This window comes from Platalea leucorodia (assembly GCF_965183815.1).
Source record: "Platalea leucorodia genome assembly, chromosome: 7".
NCBI classification, from domain to species: domain Eukaryota; kingdom Metazoa; phylum Chordata; class Aves; order Pelecaniformes; family Threskiornithidae; genus Platalea; species Platalea leucorodia.
In genome coordinates, this window is record NC_138829.1 from 9,061,500 (window position 1) to 9,079,975 (window position 18,476).

Below are 18,476 nucleotides of genomic sequence, written 5' to 3' on the forward strand. Positions count from 1 at the left end.
GCAACTTGCAAATCTTGAGCTGATTGCTCACATAGGGAACTAGGTCATGTCACAGGAGACTTGTGACCTGATAGATACACTTTTAAATCTTGTGAAGTCCCAAGCTAAAGTATGTTTAACATTCAGAGGGCTGTACAGACATCAGTGCCCATAACCGAGGGACCGGGTGCAGCTGCCTTCACTGCTGCCAGTCCTGGGCCAGTAACCAGGAAAACCTCTGCTGCTCCCGACCGCCAAAGAACACAGTAAGCCCAAATGAGCGGCTGCGGAGATGTGACTGCATGGAAAACACTTAATTTCCCTGTTTGGACTAAAATGTTACCCAGGGAAGCTGTTTAGCAGAGCTGGGAAGGAGCAGAGCGCACAGACTGTGAGTCCCAGTCCACAGCGCAGGCTGGAGGGGGATTTGCGTGCTGGGATCTGCGGTTCCCAGGGGACAGCGGGCTGTCACCAGGATACTGCCGTCAACAGTGCCTGCCTTGTCCCCTGCGCTCCTGGCGGTGTCCCAGGCAAGCGCCATGCTATCTGTGAGTCTCCTCTCCTTCCCCGGCTCTGTCTTGTTGCCGCTGTTCATGTTTCCCTCTGCAGCAGACCCCGGGGGCCACGGGAGGCCCCGTGGGGTGGCCAGGGCAGGGCAGGGCAGGGACCTGTCCCACTGCCCCAGCCAGGGAGCGGGGTGGCCGGGGACAGTCGTTCAGCCATCCGTACTAGTGAGAAGCAGCTGAGATGTATTTTGAAGACACAGGAGTGGTATTTTCTCCTCCCTGTGCTGCGTTGGTAGGCCTTGCTCTGCCATACTCCCACCTTTTCTATTTTTCTGGTTTTCTTTCATGGTTTGTAATCCCTTGTGTGTAACGTGAAGGCATAGCATTTGCATGGCCTTTTTCTTCTGAGAGTTGTAAACCACTATTAGAAAGCTGGAACAGAAGACTAGAACAGACAAGTTGAAATCACCACTTTTTGTCAAAGGATTAGGGCCATGGTTTCCTAATAGTCATCTCTGTGGTCTAACCATTGCATGGGCTGCTGGCTGCTGATGTGAAATTATTCTGGTGTCCCGTACCCAGCGCACTACTACCAAATTAGATTGAGCAAGAATTTGTGAGAGCCTTTTGGCTGGCTGGCTGAATGCTACCTGGCAAAAAGTCACAGAAAGCCTTAAAGTTTCACTCGGTTTAAATTTGTAGGCAGAAGGATTTCAGCAATAAGAATCATTTTGCTTTAAAGGTGACCTGCAAATAATAGTTTAGGGCTTGCAAGTCTCTCTTGTTAATTAAGAAAGGACTAATAGATCTTATTTATTTCCAGGGGATTTTTTTGGTATGGATTTTTTAAAAATATATAGATACTGTAAAATGCTGTTTCTAGTAGTTTTGTCCAGTGTCCCCTGAAGGGTCTCTCTGGTGTTTATTTAAAGCTCTCAGAATATCAGGAAAGTGCATAACATATTCCATTTTTAAACAGAGGTTGCTTTTCTCCTGATACTGAGTCTCTATGATTACATAAATATTATAAAAAACCCCAAATAAAAGCAATGTGTTGTTTAATGCATGGCTCCATTTCCATTTCTCAGTCTGTATTGATTCACTGGCAATCAAAGAACTGATGTTCCTTAGAAACTTTCAATTATTTTTTCATAACCCGAAAGACATAAAAAAGGACAGATACACGTTTTTCTTTCTTATGCTGGCAACCTTTAATCTCCGAGAACTTCTGTTGAAATAACTCACACACAAACAACATCTGGGTGAAAAGCAGACTGAAGAAAGAGAGAAAGTGGCCCATATGCACAGTGCTTGTTATAAATACTTTGTTGGGCTGAGAACTTGAGCATAGATTTATGACATGTACTCTATATGCTGTTTTCTTGCAGACGATAAAACTAACTCCGGGCGTGTGGTACTGGAAAGATGATACTAACACACTTGAATTTGCAAGGTAAAAGAATGATGTTTAGTTTCAAATTATGCAGGTTTAGGCCTTGATACAGCAGTTCCAAGTAAGGTAAAGTCAGAGTCTAATATTGTTTTGCCTGAACACCAACTGCAGGACATTTTTTTTTTATTACTTTTTATTTTTGATTGAGACTGGAGCTCCTTAACTGTTGCTCTGTGGCATTTATCCCATCATGGTAATGGAGAAAATCAGAAATATGCATGTACTGCACACTGCTCTCAAGCTGAACCCAGTGCAGAGGGACGGCTAAAAGCGTGTGGCGAGTCCTGCCACGTGTCAGAAATGTGCACGGTGCACTGGAGCAGCAGTGCTGGCTGTGAGGGCCTGTAGGTGTCTATAGGTGGAGGTCCGCAGACTGATGTTCCCTGTTGCCGGTGTTACGTATGACCCTGTGCAATGGTGAGCACTGGAGGACTGCAAGCCTTTAGGGAAACCACAGCTCTGCAGGGGACAAAGTGCACGTAACTGTGCTTTGAATTTCTGTGGCAGCTGTGGATTAAGACTTTATCATTTAAACTATTGGGGCAAAAAAACCCAACACCCAAACTGTATCCCCCTGCTCTCTTCCCAAGCGCCGGGCAGGGAGCACGGTGGAGCGTGGTGGCGGTGGAGCGTGGCGGCGGTGGGTCAGTCACACGCTCCCTGCTGCTGCCTCCCTGCCCCGCCGGGCATTTTCCAAGCCTTTGTCACAGTGGAGCCAGGCTGCTCACCTCTCCCCTGGCCACATGGCTACTGCAGGTGCCTTTCTTGGTCTGTGTCTCAGCAGCTCTGGCCAACTTCTCTGCTGGGTTTGGGAACGCTGCTGACTCTGCCCAGTAGCTCTCCAGGGAGAGGAGTGAGCTTCCCAGTGACCTCTGCCTGTCTCTGCCCTCAGTGATCCCAAAGAAAAGCTCTGGAACTGAGCAGTTTACATTTAAAATCTTCCTGAAGCCACTTGAGACACTGATTGCTTGAAGGGTTTACATGGTACAGTGCGTACGGTGGCAGGAGACAGCGGGAAGACCCCGGGAAGCTCCTTTACTCTTTCCTTCTGTGTTCTTGAAAGCAATGTCTCATGTGGACCTCACCACAACCCACGTGTTTTCTTAGTGTCAGTTAGAGGCCAAAATAGATATGCCTTTTTATTAGGGGATGTTGACCTCTTTGCACTGCTGCTAGTAATTTAGATTCATACTACTGCATGCTCATACTCTGTATTTCAGCTCCAGTCCAGCAGCTGAGGAAAACCTTAAGGAAGGAAAAAATACTCGCTTTCAGGAAATGCGTGTCAAGACATTAAAGAGGTATTTCAATTTGACTAGCCTAGCTCAAAAAGAAACAAGACCATTTGGGTGGGAATATTTTCATCCATTGTCTGAGGATCATGTCTGAACAGAACACGTGAAATGGTAAGCCAGCTGTCATTTCGAGAGGCTGGATAAGTGGTCTGAACATAAAACCAGAGCCAGACATGCCTGGTGTTGAATGCTAGCTCAGGCACTAGCCTGGTATGACTTTGGTAAAGTCATTCAGCATCTTTGTTGCTGTTTCCAGATCTCTCAGAACGAGGTAATAATTCTCATCTACCCTGAAGAGTATTGTGAGGTAATTAATTCATCTGTGTAAGGCACTTCAAAGATTAAAGTATTATTATTACTATTATTAATTTTATAAATTCACAACACGGTACAGCTGACTTTCATCCATTACTTAAAACCTCTTTGATCTAAATAATATAGTCACAATTTACTATATTAGCAACTAAAAGAGCAACTTCAGACGCAACCTTAGAGGTGAAATGTCCTATTTCTCTCAACATCCCCAGCCTGTTTTGTGGTTATAATAGTTGAAAGTTAGTTCAGGATACCTGCCAAGGACATTTCACTGCCTGTCCCTTTGAAACAGTGCAATGAAGAGAGTGCATACCAGGTAGATAATCTTAATATTTTCAGACTGGAATTAATGCTGTGTCCTTAAATGTTATGTATTGGTCAACCACTAGCATCTTCCAAGATGATTGCAGTGCAACGCTCCCTGAAAGAAGGCTGGCTGACACAGAAGGAAAATTGCATAGGCTGTCAAAGTGGGTACAACATGAGTATGTGACGTTGGATGATGTCAAATGTGAGTAATTGCTGGTATTTCATATCAGCAAGGCATCGCCCATACAAGTTAGAAACCTATTTCTACTAACACTAGCAATTTTTTTGAGGAAATATTGTTTTTCTCCTCTGTATGTTTTCAGATGCTGCTTTGCTTTTGAAAGAAACAGATGAGTCACATCACATGCTATCATTTGCAGCAGTTATGAGGCATGTCATTTAGAGTATGTTTCAAGAATTATGTGTGTGTAGCTGGTAGCAGAGGGACCAGGGTGTATTCGAAGCAGAACATGAAATATCAGAGGTTTAAAATCTCTCATCTGTGAGGTTCAGTGGGAAACAATACCAAATGTATGTTGTTCTCAACACGTGCAGAGAAATAATCCTACCACCTGTTTGAAAGCCTTCCACTCTGTTACCTAAAGGAAGGCAAGAACTTGGGCCTAAATATCTGAAGGTTGTTATCCATTTTACTCCAAGTTAAATGCTGCATTAGCCAGCGCATCCGCAACACCATGTGCACCAGCAGTGCTAACACGACTGGGAATCTGGGCTGCCTTCCTCTGCTGCTGCTGTTCCCGTCAGAGCCACAGGGCTCATTATTTGCTGCTGCCACTTATCACCAGTACTTCTCTATAGGCTAAAAGCAAGGAGGCAGCAGGTGGAGCATTATATCTCAGAGGCGTATCCCTGAGATCACCTGGGCCATGCAGTGGCTGCATTGCCTTTGACTTATGAATGTATCTGTAGACCTTGTTGAGCCTTAGCCATACTGTCCTTTCAGAAGGGGAGAGGTGTCCGAGTTGTCCCCCTTTCCCTTTGAACATGAATGCCACTCTTCCAGCATGTTCAGTGCAGAAAACATGCTTCTTGGAAGTATGTCTGGTAATATCCAATTCAATTCACTCTTCAGCATGTTTATTGGACTCTGTTAGCAATTCTCTAAAAGCCTTCGAAGTCTTAATGTGGGGTGGAGTGCTTGCTATGAATAGGTCTCAACAATATAGCTAATATTTGGTATAATGCAGGCCCTTGAGCAGAGACTTTGCTATTTTTCATAATGGTCTGGTGGTGTCTATACCTGCAAATCTCCAGACTTCACAGCAACCTTTCTACCTTCCATTTAGGAATGAGAAACTGGATGAGTTCCTCATGGCCCTGCTCTTCTACCTGTCTTTTTACCTGGAAAAAATTGCCCTGGAAAAGAAATGCAGATCCTTGATTTCGTGAGTACAAGACTTTAGGGGCGTAAGTACACAGAGCTTGCCCCAGCAAATCTGGAATCATGTGGCAGTCTTTCGTGGCAGAATCAGTGGGATACTGCATATGAGCAAGGACTGCTTGCTATAACTGGCCCAGTCTATATATGGAATACTAAGGAGAAAACCCCCTTGGTCTCACCGTTTATGTCTCCCGTCCCCTTGTCCTCTGTGCTCTCTGGGACATAGGCTCCTCTGACTATGTACAGAGACAGATTTTCTGAGAGGGTTTGAACCCCGCTTTGCCCCAGCCTTGCCCTGAGCGGCGTGCACTGCTGTTCACGTGGCATGGCATCACCGGAGTCTCCCTTTCAAGATCGTGGCTGGATCCAGTCCTGCTGCAATGGGGTCACCAAATCATTTGGCTCCTCAAGGTAATGCTGCAATTTGAATAAATCATTACTACTACCACCACCAACGTTACATCTATGTGAGTGCCCTGGATCGAATTACCATCCCTTAATGCCATTTCCCAGCAATAACATTAGCATCCAGTCATTTCTGTGTACAATACAGAGCACCAAATAGTCACAACTGAGTCTGCTGGGTGTTAATTTGTGCTGTGGGTCACATTGCTTTAAGACTTCATTTCTAAATACTTTGCAAAGCAGGTTCAGATGACTCTTAGGTGCTAGAAACATGTTACAACATGAGGACTATATGCTAGGAAAGCAGTTCTCAAGTAAGGGTGTGTGACCACACTTGCTACCTTGCAGAGTGGAAGCGGGGATGACAGGGGAATAACTTAGGAGCTGCTGTGTTAGAGGGTTATATGCCTTGGGAGAAAGCGTTACAGAGCTACAAACTATGATTGTAAGAAACGTCCGTGATTTTCTGGGGTCTATAATAGTCTCTGAGAATTGATTGACCATTTTCTTAAAACACCTAATGATTACTTACTTCACAATTCATGAAGCCTTGATATAGAGAGGGGCTGATTTATCTGGATTGAAGAAGAGACTGTTGGAGCATTGCTAGCCTTAAGGAATTGATTTGTTTTACATCCATAGACTGACAGGTGTTTCTTTCATTGTGCAAGGAATAATTCATAAATAAAGAAAACCATCAGCATAGTTTCATACACAAAGGTCGTAGATTCAGTTGAGGTGCTCTGGGCTGCAATTTACAAAATGATCCCCTCGCTCTTGGCTGGTAAAGGACAAGGAGGCCACTCCGTGGGCCATGACATCTCCGAATGCCTCATATCATCTACTGGTGTGGCAAATACAGAAACAGACTGAAACGGGGAGGAGTTTGGACCTATTGCAATGTAGTTTCCTGGATCAAGGGGGCTCTGGTTAGTCGGTATCAGCTATAAGCGCTGGATAAACCCTGCCAGGGGAGACTTTTCAGTGTGTTCTAGAATTCAGTGCTCCCAAAGTGACTCCTGCCTTTCGGTGGGAAGCATATACTGACTTTCTGCTTCCCAAAGGGATAGTCTACAATGCTGTTTTATTACGATTCATTACGTCCCCTGAAGGGAAGCGGCTTGCCTGTCAGGATTACCTGCATGCAGTGCAGGTGCATCAGAGAAGCTTAAAGAGACACCGTGCAGAAGCAGAAAGTCAGGATATTGATCGACTGAAGTATAAATACAGAGAAAGGAAGTAAAACGACAAAAGGCAATTTTAGGTCCTATTTAATGTTGAAGTTCATCCTTAATTATTGTAGCATCTCAGCTGACTTGGAGGAGCAGGGAGATATTAATCATGGCGTGAAGAGCTTTCTGGCATTGCATCTTTTCCCTGTTCAAGACCTCTTATTTCCTCTGTTATCCACCTGGTCTAATTCCCAACTTGCTATGATGTGCTATATTTCAAATCAAAGGTAGCAAGGACTGTCTTTTTCCTCCTGTGGAATAAAGTTCTGGAATGGTCTTCCACTAGGAAGTAGTGGGGGCAGGCAAGAAAACGACTTTTTTTCTGAAGACGGAGCTCTGTGAGCTTGTGAAAGGGATTTTATAACTACATAATAGAATCATAATGACATAAAATTACACTTGTGATAAGAATCCTTGGGTTTGTGATATGCTGATGTATTTGAGAGAATGTGAAAGAAGATTGCATAGCCATTTGTTTTCCCATATCTATCCCGCACAAATCCCATGCTCAGGGCTGTTGCTAGTGGCCTGCTTAGGAAGAAAACTCCCTCCCCCTTCTTCCGAGATGTAATTTAGTTGCAGAGGCTTTTTTGCTTTCCTGTGTAGTACTGGCTGTGTGCCACAAGTAGAGACAGACTGGAGGCAAGACACACCGGTACCATTTCATGTGTCTCCTTAGTGACACCTATAATTTGCTCCCAGTTAATCTGACAGACAGATTATTTGGAGACTGGGCTTGGTGACCCACCTAGTGCTTTATCAGCCTGATGTTCCTATATGACAGACACATCCAACGGCTGTGCAGTTCTCGAGCTGCTCTTCCTGTAGACCCTGTGTGATAACCTAGTAACACAGAAAACAATGCTGGTTTTTCCTGCTCCTAGTTGGTGTGTTTTGGGGTTCCTGCCATTTGGGCTGCCTATAAGAGATGCTAACTCATCTGTTGGGACTACTCTTGTCCACAGGGAGCCAGGCCTGATGGTCTGAATAGCTCCTCAAATGTCTTGAACCTAGACCATGTAGAAGTACCAGTGTCCACAGTGCCTCAGGAGAACATCTAAGATCGTCCGGGATTCAGAAATCATTGCTTCTGTGAATTAAACTTTCTTTGGAAAAGAAAGTATAGGAACTCTCCTATCAGAGAACGTCAGGATGAATATGGACATATTTGTCTTCTTGTGACTTTGTCTTTTGTTGATGCTGTGCTGATTCCTTGTAAATCCAAGCCTGAGGCTTTCCTGGCTTCTTCTAGGTTCAGGAAGATCTCATAACTAACTTCAAAAACAACCAGCAGCGGGCATGAGGCATTCCCCCACTGGAGACAGCTTGGGAGTATTCACCTCTGAAATATGTGACTCTAAGAACAAAAACTCAGCAGTGGTGGATGAGACATGAAGGGAACAAGGGCTATTATTTCTGTCCTGCATTTTCTTTCCCCTTTAGTTTCTGTCTGTTTCTGCTTCCAAGCCTTTCATGTCTTTTGAGGAAAACCTGCTGAATTTTATTAGCAATTATCCTTGAGAAGCCCAGAGTAATTGCCCTAATTTATTAAAGGTGGGTTGTGTAGGAAGCTTTAGGGCTGGAGGCCATCAGGGATAGGACAGATAAAACCAGCTCTCCTGAGCGTGAAAGGAGGCTGGCAAATTTTAGGCCGGCAGTGCTCCCAGGCACCGGCAGACAGTTGGGTGGATTACAGGGGAAGCAGAGGAAATAGAAAGCTCTTTGGTTTGGCATTTCCTTAGTGTTTGATCTGAATTGGTTTAAAATACAGGCTTGTGGTGTCAGCCGTTCCTGTTTAGAGGCAGTCCCAAAAGCACTTCATGTGCCTTTTTGAAGAGGAGTAAGTGCTGTCTCTGAATGAGCCAGACCCACAGCTCCAGGCTGCCCGGTGACAGAGCCTGTGCCTGGAGATATCTAAATGCACCTCCGGGGCTTTTATGCAGGCTGCAAAAAGGGTTCATAAGCTATGCAGGATCAAAGACAGCAACCTGACGGGCTGTAGGCATGCAGCGTATAAGTTGTGTGGGGCAAGAGAGACTGTCTGGGGCCAAGCCCCAGGCCTGGTGGCCCCACCGGCATTGCTAAGCTGTGCTGGAAGTGTCTGAGCCCAGCCTTGCTGCAGAGGTGTCCCCTGATGGTGCTGTCACGCAGAGCGTTGGTTTATGTGCCTGAAAACCACGCTTACTTCTCAGGAACGGTCACTCTTTCTAGCATCCCTTCTGTCCAGAGCACCTTCCCTGAAAACTCTTTTCCCATCTTGTTTTGACAGGACAATGATAATTTTAGAGAAGAAAGAAAAGGACAATGTGTTGGCGAAGTTAGCGGTGGCCAGGATTCACCTTGCCAAGGTGTACTGTAACCTTATCATCGGACAAGGAGGCATGGCACAGCAGTGCCACATGCCTAGAGGAAAGTAAGCCAATCCCTTCTGGGGACTCTCGCTATGTCAAGGGCCACAGCAGCCCAAGGCCAAGTCCTCTGTTGAGTGACACAAGGGAATGCCCAGGGTAATAAAAGTCTTGTGAGCCAAGGAGTCATAGAGGGCTAAGGGACCATGAGACAGAGAAGTGTCCTGATCTCCCTGCAGCTCTATCTCATCTCATTACCGACTCCAAAAGTGTTTCTGGTCAGCTGTTGCCACCTGATTTGGCCACTATGAGTTGCAGCAGAGCTCTGGATACCAGACTGGAAAGCTCTAGCCCTGGTATGCGGAAGCCTTGCTAGATATACAGAGCAGGAAACTTTAATGGGTTCAACATGAAAGTCAGCAGGGCAAAAATTGGTGCCAGCCCTGGATCTTACCCCTGCCACTTCCACTTAACGAAATCTTGAAAGCAAATGGTTATGTACCTGCTGGTTGCCACTGATCCCTGCATAAATTTCCTCTTATGCCAAGTCTGAAATAGCATAAGACTAGTCTAGCAAGTGAAGGAGCAGCAAGTGAAGGGAATAGAGACACGAAGAAGTTGTGCTTGGGCATTGGGAGTGTAGGACTCCTACCTCTGAGCGGGGAAGATGGTGCATGGCTTTTTCAGAGTGGTGGAGACCAACTGCTCTTTAGATGAGGTCCCAGTGATGCACTGAAAGGGGAGAAAAACCTATAGTGGGAATTAAAAAAGAAACTGAAGAAGGCAGGAGAGGATGGGAGGGTGTTTGAAAAGGGAGGACAAGAAAAGCCAAGGGAGGACAAGAAAAGGGGAGTTTTAACAGGAGATGAAGGTGTTGTGGTTTAACCCTGGCTGGTTTAACCAGAAAATGGTTAGTGGAAGGAGAACATAATGACAGAGAGATCACACACCGTGCTAGTGTTAGGGACTCTTTCCTCAGCCATATATGTTCCTGCACAATGTTTCCTTTCCCTGGCAGTAGAAAGGAGCTGGCAGCCCCCACCCTGCACCCCAGTCCCATGGGATCTTCTCAGAGCAGTTTCAGGCAAATTTTTTCAGTCAGTTGGTGTAAAACTGCTGCCAGTCCCCCAGAGGAGTCACAAACATTCACCTGCCTTCCTGCAACACAGCTCCGGGCAACCTTGCTCCTGGCTGGGGTGGGGGAACCCGGGTTTCCTTCTAATCAAGAGAAGGTAACCTGTGAAACGATGGAGTCAAAGGGGAGCTGAAACTGCTGTCCCAACAGGGCTTTCATTTCAGTGTGCCCCATCCCACAAGGTGCTGGACCCTGAGAATTAAGAACGTGTTCCCTCTGCATCCTGGCACACGGGCATTTCACCAGGCACTCCTGGGAGCAGCCTTCTGTGCCCAAGCCCTGCTCCCAGATTCCTGCTGAGCAGAGGCATCCCCTTAACCTTCTCGCTGCTTGGACAGGGAGAGTCATGGCAGCATTTCACTATTTCTGTTGGATGGCCCTAATGTCTGCGTTATGAGACTCAGTGGGAGGAACCTGTTGCAGAAAGTAACTTGAATCCAAGAACTGGATGCAGCTGGATAAAACAGCCTGTTGTATACCCAGCTAGTTAGCTCTGCTGCCTCTTCACTCGCTTGTGTTGTCTGGTGGGTGGGAATGTGCAGGGTTGAGGCAAGAAAGAGGTCTAGTGGCAAAAAAACAGCAGCATGGGAGTGAGAGCAGAGAGCTGAAACAAGAAACTATGTTCTTTGATATTTCCATCACAGCGGGGGTTCGAAGCTGGCAGTGGGTTGGGATGTCGGTGTCCAGGCTGGAAAAGAGCTGTGTCTTAAAGCCTTCGTGATGTAAGGTGCTGTATGAAGAGAGACCTCACCGAGTTACTCATAGCAGGGTGGCGGTAGCTGACTACAGCTGACTTCAGAGTTAGGCTAATGCCGAGCGTGTTGTAATATATGGCACTTCCCATACCATACTGCAATTATATAAATATAATCTTTTCCAGGCTGACTCAGTTTAGCCTTAAATGTTATCTGGATCCTCCCAGACCATTATATGAACTGCCAAAACCAAGAGCTAAGGGACAGAACTGATTAACACTCGTAATTATAAAAGATGGTTAGGAGTTTTTTGAGCACACGTGTTTTTGGATGGGAAAGGTCCTTCATCAAAATGGAAACTCTGGTGAGGGTTACTTTTGATGATTTTTTTTAACCTGAAAAATGATTAGATTAAAAAGCTGAGAAACTATCGATAATATACCACCCCCAGTTTTACTATATTTTCTTATAACCCAACTATGGGTTCATGATGGTGTGGAAGTTTTCGCTTTTCACTCTAATTCACCATAGCAACATTTTAATGAAATCTTATACTATCTTGGTAAACTGTTTTCCCTTCCAGATCTGCCAAATGTCTATGTGTTCATATGAAATTGTTGATTCTTCATGTAAGGGTTTTCTCTGAAATTTTAAAAAGGGAGGCTCAGGTGGAGAACATCTTCATCTTAACAATTTACATTATTTGTAAAATGCAGCATTAAAAGCCTATCTTGATACTATCCCAGACTGGAATTCGAGAGAGTTCCTCCAGACCTGTTATTTGTGTATGGTAACATTAGCCTTTTGTGCCTCCAACGCCGAGGAAGGAATAGGTGTGTCTGGCTTTCTCCTTTTAAGTTGATGGGGGTTGTGCAACCTTTTTGTAGTGCCAGTTTCCTTATAGGCATTTGTCATAATGGGAAAAATACAGAGTATTCCCAAAGCTGCATGCATCAATGGCACAAACACGGTCGAGCCAGCCCTTACTGATCCTTGAAGCTGGCTTGATCCATGGGCAATGAGAGTCACGGCTGCGGTGCAGGGAGCTGCTAAATGGCACGGGAAGCATTTCTTCCCCATGTGCCCCCACGCACGGCAGTAGTTCTTGTAGATGTCTGAAGCTGCTGCCATCTTGCATCCAAACCCCACGCTTACTGCGCTGTCTGCCCTTGGCTGTGCTGTCCTCCTCTTTTATGCATGAACTCATCCCCTCCCCCTCACAGCTCTGAGAAATCAATATTACTATATTACTAGAAGGCATGATGCTTTTTGCACACTCTTTCACGTTTCTTACAAGTCCCATCCTGAAGCTTGTTGCAAGTTTGATGTTTTCCTGGCTGTTTCTGTATTTTCCTAGGTAATTAGCAACTGTGTCCTAGACATGGGAGGTGCCTCCTAGTTCAACACTTATTTTAGGAAACTTTACTTCAAGCAGGTCTCTTAGCTTAATACCTCACCTGAGGGAAGAAAGCACTGGGAGAAAGAAGGGTGGAGACCCCTGGCCTTATTTGACTCTAATTATTAGCATTATTTTCTGTTGCTGGCCTCCACGTAGGTTTCTCTGCTAAATTAGGGACCGGTTCTAAGACACTGCACAAGCTGTATAATGTTAAAAGGTGAAGCTGGGTTTCACATTTAGGTTTAAGAAGCTGGGGTCACTTTAGGTTTCTCCACTCTGGTATTCTGAAGACAGAATACTGTGCTATAACCAGAATTCATACGGAATCAAACGTATCAGAGCTGTTCTGGGAGTTCTGCTTTGGCAAACAGCCATGCCATGCTTGCAGAGTCAAGCTTCTTTTCCCTTGCACAATATGTGAAGTGTCAGCAGGATTATGGCTGGTGGGAGCCAGATACGGAGATACATGGTCTTCTTGATCAAAAAATCAATAAATAAAAGTCAGAAGGTGGTAAATAGAGCTATAGGGCTGAAAGGTATTATCTTCATGGTCTGCTCTGCATTGATGTTTCTGAGGTGATGGCAGCTGGGGATACCCTAGATGTGTGGAACACTTGATGTTATCAGGAAGATAAGGGACATGTCGGGAGTTAGTGAGTTGATGCGGGGACAGGCTTTCCTGTGCATCTGGCAGGACCAAGCCAGATCTGTGGGGATCTGTAGGCTAGCAGGGAAAATTTGCTTTTATTTCCATGAGGGTGAGTTGTGCCATCTCCAGGAGAACTGAGTGGCTGCTGGGATGTGTGCATCACCCTCCACTTTAATGGCCGTTTCCATGATGGACAGTCATTTGGCTTTGCGTGAGAATCCCCGGGCTCAAGTGGGTGGCGAGAGCATCTCTCAGGCTTCCACTGGGCAAATTGCTGCTTCTTTAACAAAGGCCCTTTGTCATTCTTGGGCATGTTTTATATTCCTTCTTGGAGATATACCAGGCATCTCCTTCCTGGTTTTCAAATTTATTGTCTCAGCATTGGCCTGGCTTTGTGCCCTCGGTAATTCTGCTCGTTGCTCTTCCAGTGATGTCAGGAAGAGGTTTTTTTATTGACTTCAGTGGGAACTGGGTTAGATCAGTGCTGACCACTTTTGAGAGGCCCATGCAGAGAGCTCAGTCTCAATGATAGCGTAGCAGGGGAGTCTCGCCTGCTCATCACATCCAGCTTTGTTCTTCGTCGGATTTAATTAACTGAGCCATACAATATTTTGCATTTTCTCTCTGAGGCAATGCAAAAGTCCTGCCTTTCTCTTGGACAGTGGGTCTCCGCATGCTAATAATGAGGATCTTCCAGTAACAACTTTATTGCCCTGGTGAAATGCCAGCTTGGCATAGCCAAGTGAGTCATATTCAATGCTCTGTTCAGAGAACTGAAAGGACGACTGCTGCTATTAATTTTGTGCTCTTGTTCACTGCCTTAGGAGAAAAACATCGTTGCAGAAAGATCAGAACTTCTTTGAGGTAAGAAAGACACAAAGATAAATGGAGAGTGTGACTGAGTGTCAGCCCAGACCCTCCCTGTGCACATCCAAATGCTCCTTTCCTTTTTGGTTCCCCCAGTAGTTTACTTGTAGGACAGAATACCTAGAATAAAATTTTACCTCTAGGGCCTAGATGTCACTGTAAAATACCATCTCTTTGCCCTTCAGCCCAAGCCTTTTCCCCTTGGAGCCCTCAGCTGGGGAATTTCAGTCCCTCTGTGGCTCTTGGACCCCAGGCAGTTCCCACCACAGCCTGAGGTCCCTCTAGGAAATCTGGTTTATAGGTTTCTTCTCATCATCGGCCTCATAGTTTCACTCTGTAGGTAAGAAATTTTACAGCCTTCTTTTATTTCCATTGCCCTTGGTGACATTTCTAGCTCTTCTGGCCTGCAACATACAGCTCCATCAGCCATTTATGAGACTCACTATGTAGCAGGGCTTCAGCAAATTAATACAAAACAGCTGAGCCCAAATTATACTTTGTACTTCATAAACTGGGAAGCCTTTCCTTGAGAGAGGGGAACTGTGCATTCAATTCCAAGGATACACAGCAGTCCCAGTTATGCCATATTTCCAAGAACAAACTTAGTAGAGATTTGATTTATTGGGAGTTGATTCAGCTTATGCTAGGGATCACAAACGTTAAATAGGCGTGAAAAGCTAGATTTTGTTTTTTTAATCAGCAAGCAGACATGCGGAGGTGAGATGCGATGAGTTCATATTTGGTAGCAATATTTTCTGTGATCATAATGCTGTCATTTGGCGTGGGAATCATCTTGTCTACCTGCAGCTGCCCAAACAATAGGTGTCCAGTCAGACCATGCCCTTCGGCTGCCTTGACAGTCAATGCAGAAAAGCGAAGCTCAGCCAGAAGGTGAATTGTTGCCTCTTGAGACAGATTCATGTGATAGGAACCACCACAGAATGACTCATCCCATCAATCTCTTTCCATTGATTATTGAAGGAAACTGGGTGGTGATCTCAGGTTCTCTCCTTAGTTTCTAGCAGCAAGACTAAGCCAAATTGGTCAGAGTTGAGCAAGATGAAATCTGTCTGAGCTAACTCTGTTTCTAGCCTTATCTGTCTGCATACCTTTAAAAAACCAGTCCTTTCCAGTCTTCAATGATGTATGGTAAAGTTTGATGCCAAATGGTTGCTGGCATTTTAGTGGAGTCATGCCAACTTCCACTCTGGGTTGCAGTGGGATTCTGGGCCTTTTCCCAGTGAAAAGGGGATCTGTGTTTTCAATTTAGGGCTTCTACAACTTCTGCAGCTATGTGGCTTGGCTTGTGTTCAGACGGAAGCACTTCCAAGTGATTCGGGAAGAAATCGGCAGGCTTCTTTGCTCCGACATGTTCAATCCCGCCTTAAGAGACAGGAGCGATGTTGACTTGCAGAAAGCAGCAGACCAGACTGCTGATGCAAATACAGTGCGATTGCCATATCTGAGGTACACATTTGATGCACTGGTGAGTCCTTAGGGAACCTGCCCTGTCCGAATACACTGAGGTAACACCTGCATTTGTTTTCTTTCAAGAAAAGCCCATGCCAAGCATCCTTCCATAAACAGCATGGTTCACCAGCACTCGCCACTGCTCAGCACGCTGCTGCCCTTGCTGAAGAACAGCGCTCAGTACCTCTCCCAGAACCACCGCTGTCGGGGCAGAGACCCGCGACCCTGCAGCTGTGACGGGCTGCCGGACTTCTCAGAACTGTTCACTACCAAGTAAGGGGCTATTTCTCTGCATAAATACATTTGGTAGTGCTATGAGGAAGGATGTCGGACAGCTAGCTTTTCCTCACCAGGAGAGGGGCCATCGGACTGAGGATTTGATCTAGGCAGGAGTCAGAGAGGAACAGGAGTGAAGGCAAGACAGGCATGAATGAGCCTGGAACACGCAGAGGTAGTGCTCTTGGTTAACTGATGGCAGAGCTACTGTCCATCGTAGTGCTTTGTTAAAACTGAAAAGTTTCCTGGGGAAAGGAAATATGCTTTAACATAAATTTGAACAGAAATTAATCAAAACCTCTCAAAATCAAAATGGGGCGTTTATTTTTTTTCCCTCTCATGATTCATTCCTATTTCTTATTTCTTCTTGACTGTTAGTTTTTAATAATGTTCTGATCAAACATCACTGATGTACTGTTCTGACAAAATAATTTTGTAACTACATTGTACTTTTAAAATACAATTTAAATTGTAATAGAAATAGAACCTTTTCTTCTGATTCATGATAAAACCAAAATTTTTCAAGCCTGGGTATGCCATATGAGAGGAATTCCATTTTCCATCCAGCCATGGTTAACTGAAGTATTACTACAGCACTTTTTAATGTAATAACTCATGTAAACAGGACCACTGTAAATCAGTTTTGCTCTGTTGAAGTGTATCTAAGGCTCCCTGTAAGACTTTCCCACATAAGTCTTCTTTTTCAGCCTGGAAATTAGAATTTGAGAGTTGCCTTAATTTGTCTGGATCTTCCAGAGTTCTGGCAATCTAATGAATGCTACAACAGTGTACATGCAAAATCTTTGGAGATACCTACAACACACGACCAGCAAGCCCGGTATTTCTTGAGAGTCTGAAATTTGCTACAAATGCACATGTAATTGTTTTGTGCATGCTTTGGAAGCTGGGTGCATCCTGAGCATCTTGGCTTTATAGCTTATGCACGGAGTCATGTAACTCGGATGCCATAGGGCCAACCTTTCCAGGAAGCACTGAGCTTCGCTTGGACGTATGCAATTCATGTTGTGGGCATACACGCTCCAGACAGAAACATGACATCATGTGCAAAATGCTGAGAGTATAAGCATGGTTATTTGTTTTTCCCTGGGGGAGAGCAGATATTCTCTGCATAATGTGTTATGCAGAGTCCAGCTAAAGGAGGCAAGGTTCCTTGCTGGTTTACCTAGGAAACATTACAAATCTGTCCCCCTTTCTCCTATTTTCCTTTGCTTCATTGCGTCAAGCAGATTAACACGATGTTTTCTAACAGGGTGGGCATCATTGGAGCTCATTGTAGTGAGTTAAAATCTTTTATGAGCATGCCTGATGGGGCGATGGAGGAGGAGGAGGAAGAGGAGGTGGTGGAGGAGGAGGAAGAACAAGAACAAGAAGAAGAAGAAGAAGAGCAAGGAAGAATAAGGAGCGTTTTCTCCATCCTGACAAATGACCTCAGTTTGCCACCTCTGAGAAGCCCCCAAAACAGGCTTAGCAGTCGGAGCACTGTGCTCTCAAGAGCCATGGCAGAAGGTGACTGTAATCAGAGCAACTAGCAGAAGTGGTATCTTCTCATGTTGAGTGGCGTGGTTTCGCATTGCTAAGTAAATCACTTTGAAACTGCAGCTTAAGAGGCCTAACTCATTTGTCAGAGGTGGGGTAGTTTAGCACACAAGGGCCTTGACTGGGTGACTGGAGACCTGGACTGTAATTCCTTCACCTTAATGCCTTCATTGCATCATTTCTGAGAAGATTATTTTACTGACTTATTTTGAGAAGTGCTTTGACACCTGCAGATGAATATGATTATTGATTTTAATGTCAACCCTCTTTTTCTAAAGGGTTAGCAAAGCAACCAGGAGACATGACTTACTAGAGTCTAAAAGTTGCTGAAATTTTGCTTTTAAAGAGAGTTACTCTGGAATCTTTAATATATTGTGTTTACTTCTTTTTTTATTTCCATCATCTCTCATTTTGTTCTCAGATATAGCTAGCCTAATTTATGACTCATTGTGAAATAAGTATAGCAAAGAGAATAGCTGTTACTTAAAATATCTACCAAGTCTTCATTTAATTTTATCTTTTTAATGAGAGAGAGAGAGATATATTTATTTTTATCATTGATGTTACATGATTGGGAAAGAAGATCTTAGATGTTCAAACTTAAAATATGCAGTTGGGATGTCAGTATCTTGAAACAAACTGAATTCATGGTAAGAAATGGTATCATTTTACCTATGAGACTATCTGTACATGCTAATCATTAGCATCAGGTAGAACATTTAGGATGAAATCCTGACTTTGTCAGAGTCAATAAGAATCAATGAAAAAATAATGGATGATTAAACAGTGAAGAAAACCAAAGAGGTAATATTTTCATCATTGTTAAGAGGAGAAATTTGACACGTTAGTGCTGGTTTAGAAGTTTTTGAGCTATATATCTATGCTGGATAAAAATAATAAAATTTTCCCTTGCAATGTGTTTTCAAAAGATTTTTAAAGGATGAAATTTTGCAGCACAATTAGGATGAGAAATTTACTTCTGGAGTAATCAATAGTCCAGGGACTAGATCACTTCTGTGGGATGGCCCTGCACTGCCTTATTGAGACAGACACTTGAACTGCAGATTCACAGCTATTATTTAGTCTCTTCACTTAGACTGGCACAGGCTACATTAACGCTAAGTAGCATTGTGGCTTAGGCTTGTTTTCCATGTGTCAGGTGAGTCTTTTACAGTGGATGAGGC

At 44.5% G+C, this 18,476-nt stretch overlaps 1 protein-coding gene across 1 annotated transcript; it reads left to right on the forward strand.

The window, feature by feature from the left end:
- Window positions 1–518: 518 nt before the first annotated feature.
- PPP1R36 (protein phosphatase 1 regulatory subunit 36) lies at window positions 519–17,576 on the forward strand (the record flags this gene model as incomplete). The annotated part of the gene is made up of 12 exons (XM_082318853.1): window positions 519–527; window positions 1,874–1,938; window positions 3,159–3,239; window positions 3,938–4,059; window positions 4,181–4,247; window positions 5,165–5,263; window positions 9,166–9,309; window positions 13,947–13,986; window positions 15,260–15,456; window positions 15,544–15,732; window positions 17,006–17,093; window positions 17,571–17,576. The coding sequence occupies 12 exons, from the start codon at window positions 519–521 to the stop codon at window positions 17,574–17,576; spliced, it is 1,107 nt and encodes a 368-aa protein (XP_082174979.1).
- Between the last annotated feature and the right edge of the window lie 900 nt (window positions 17,577–18,476).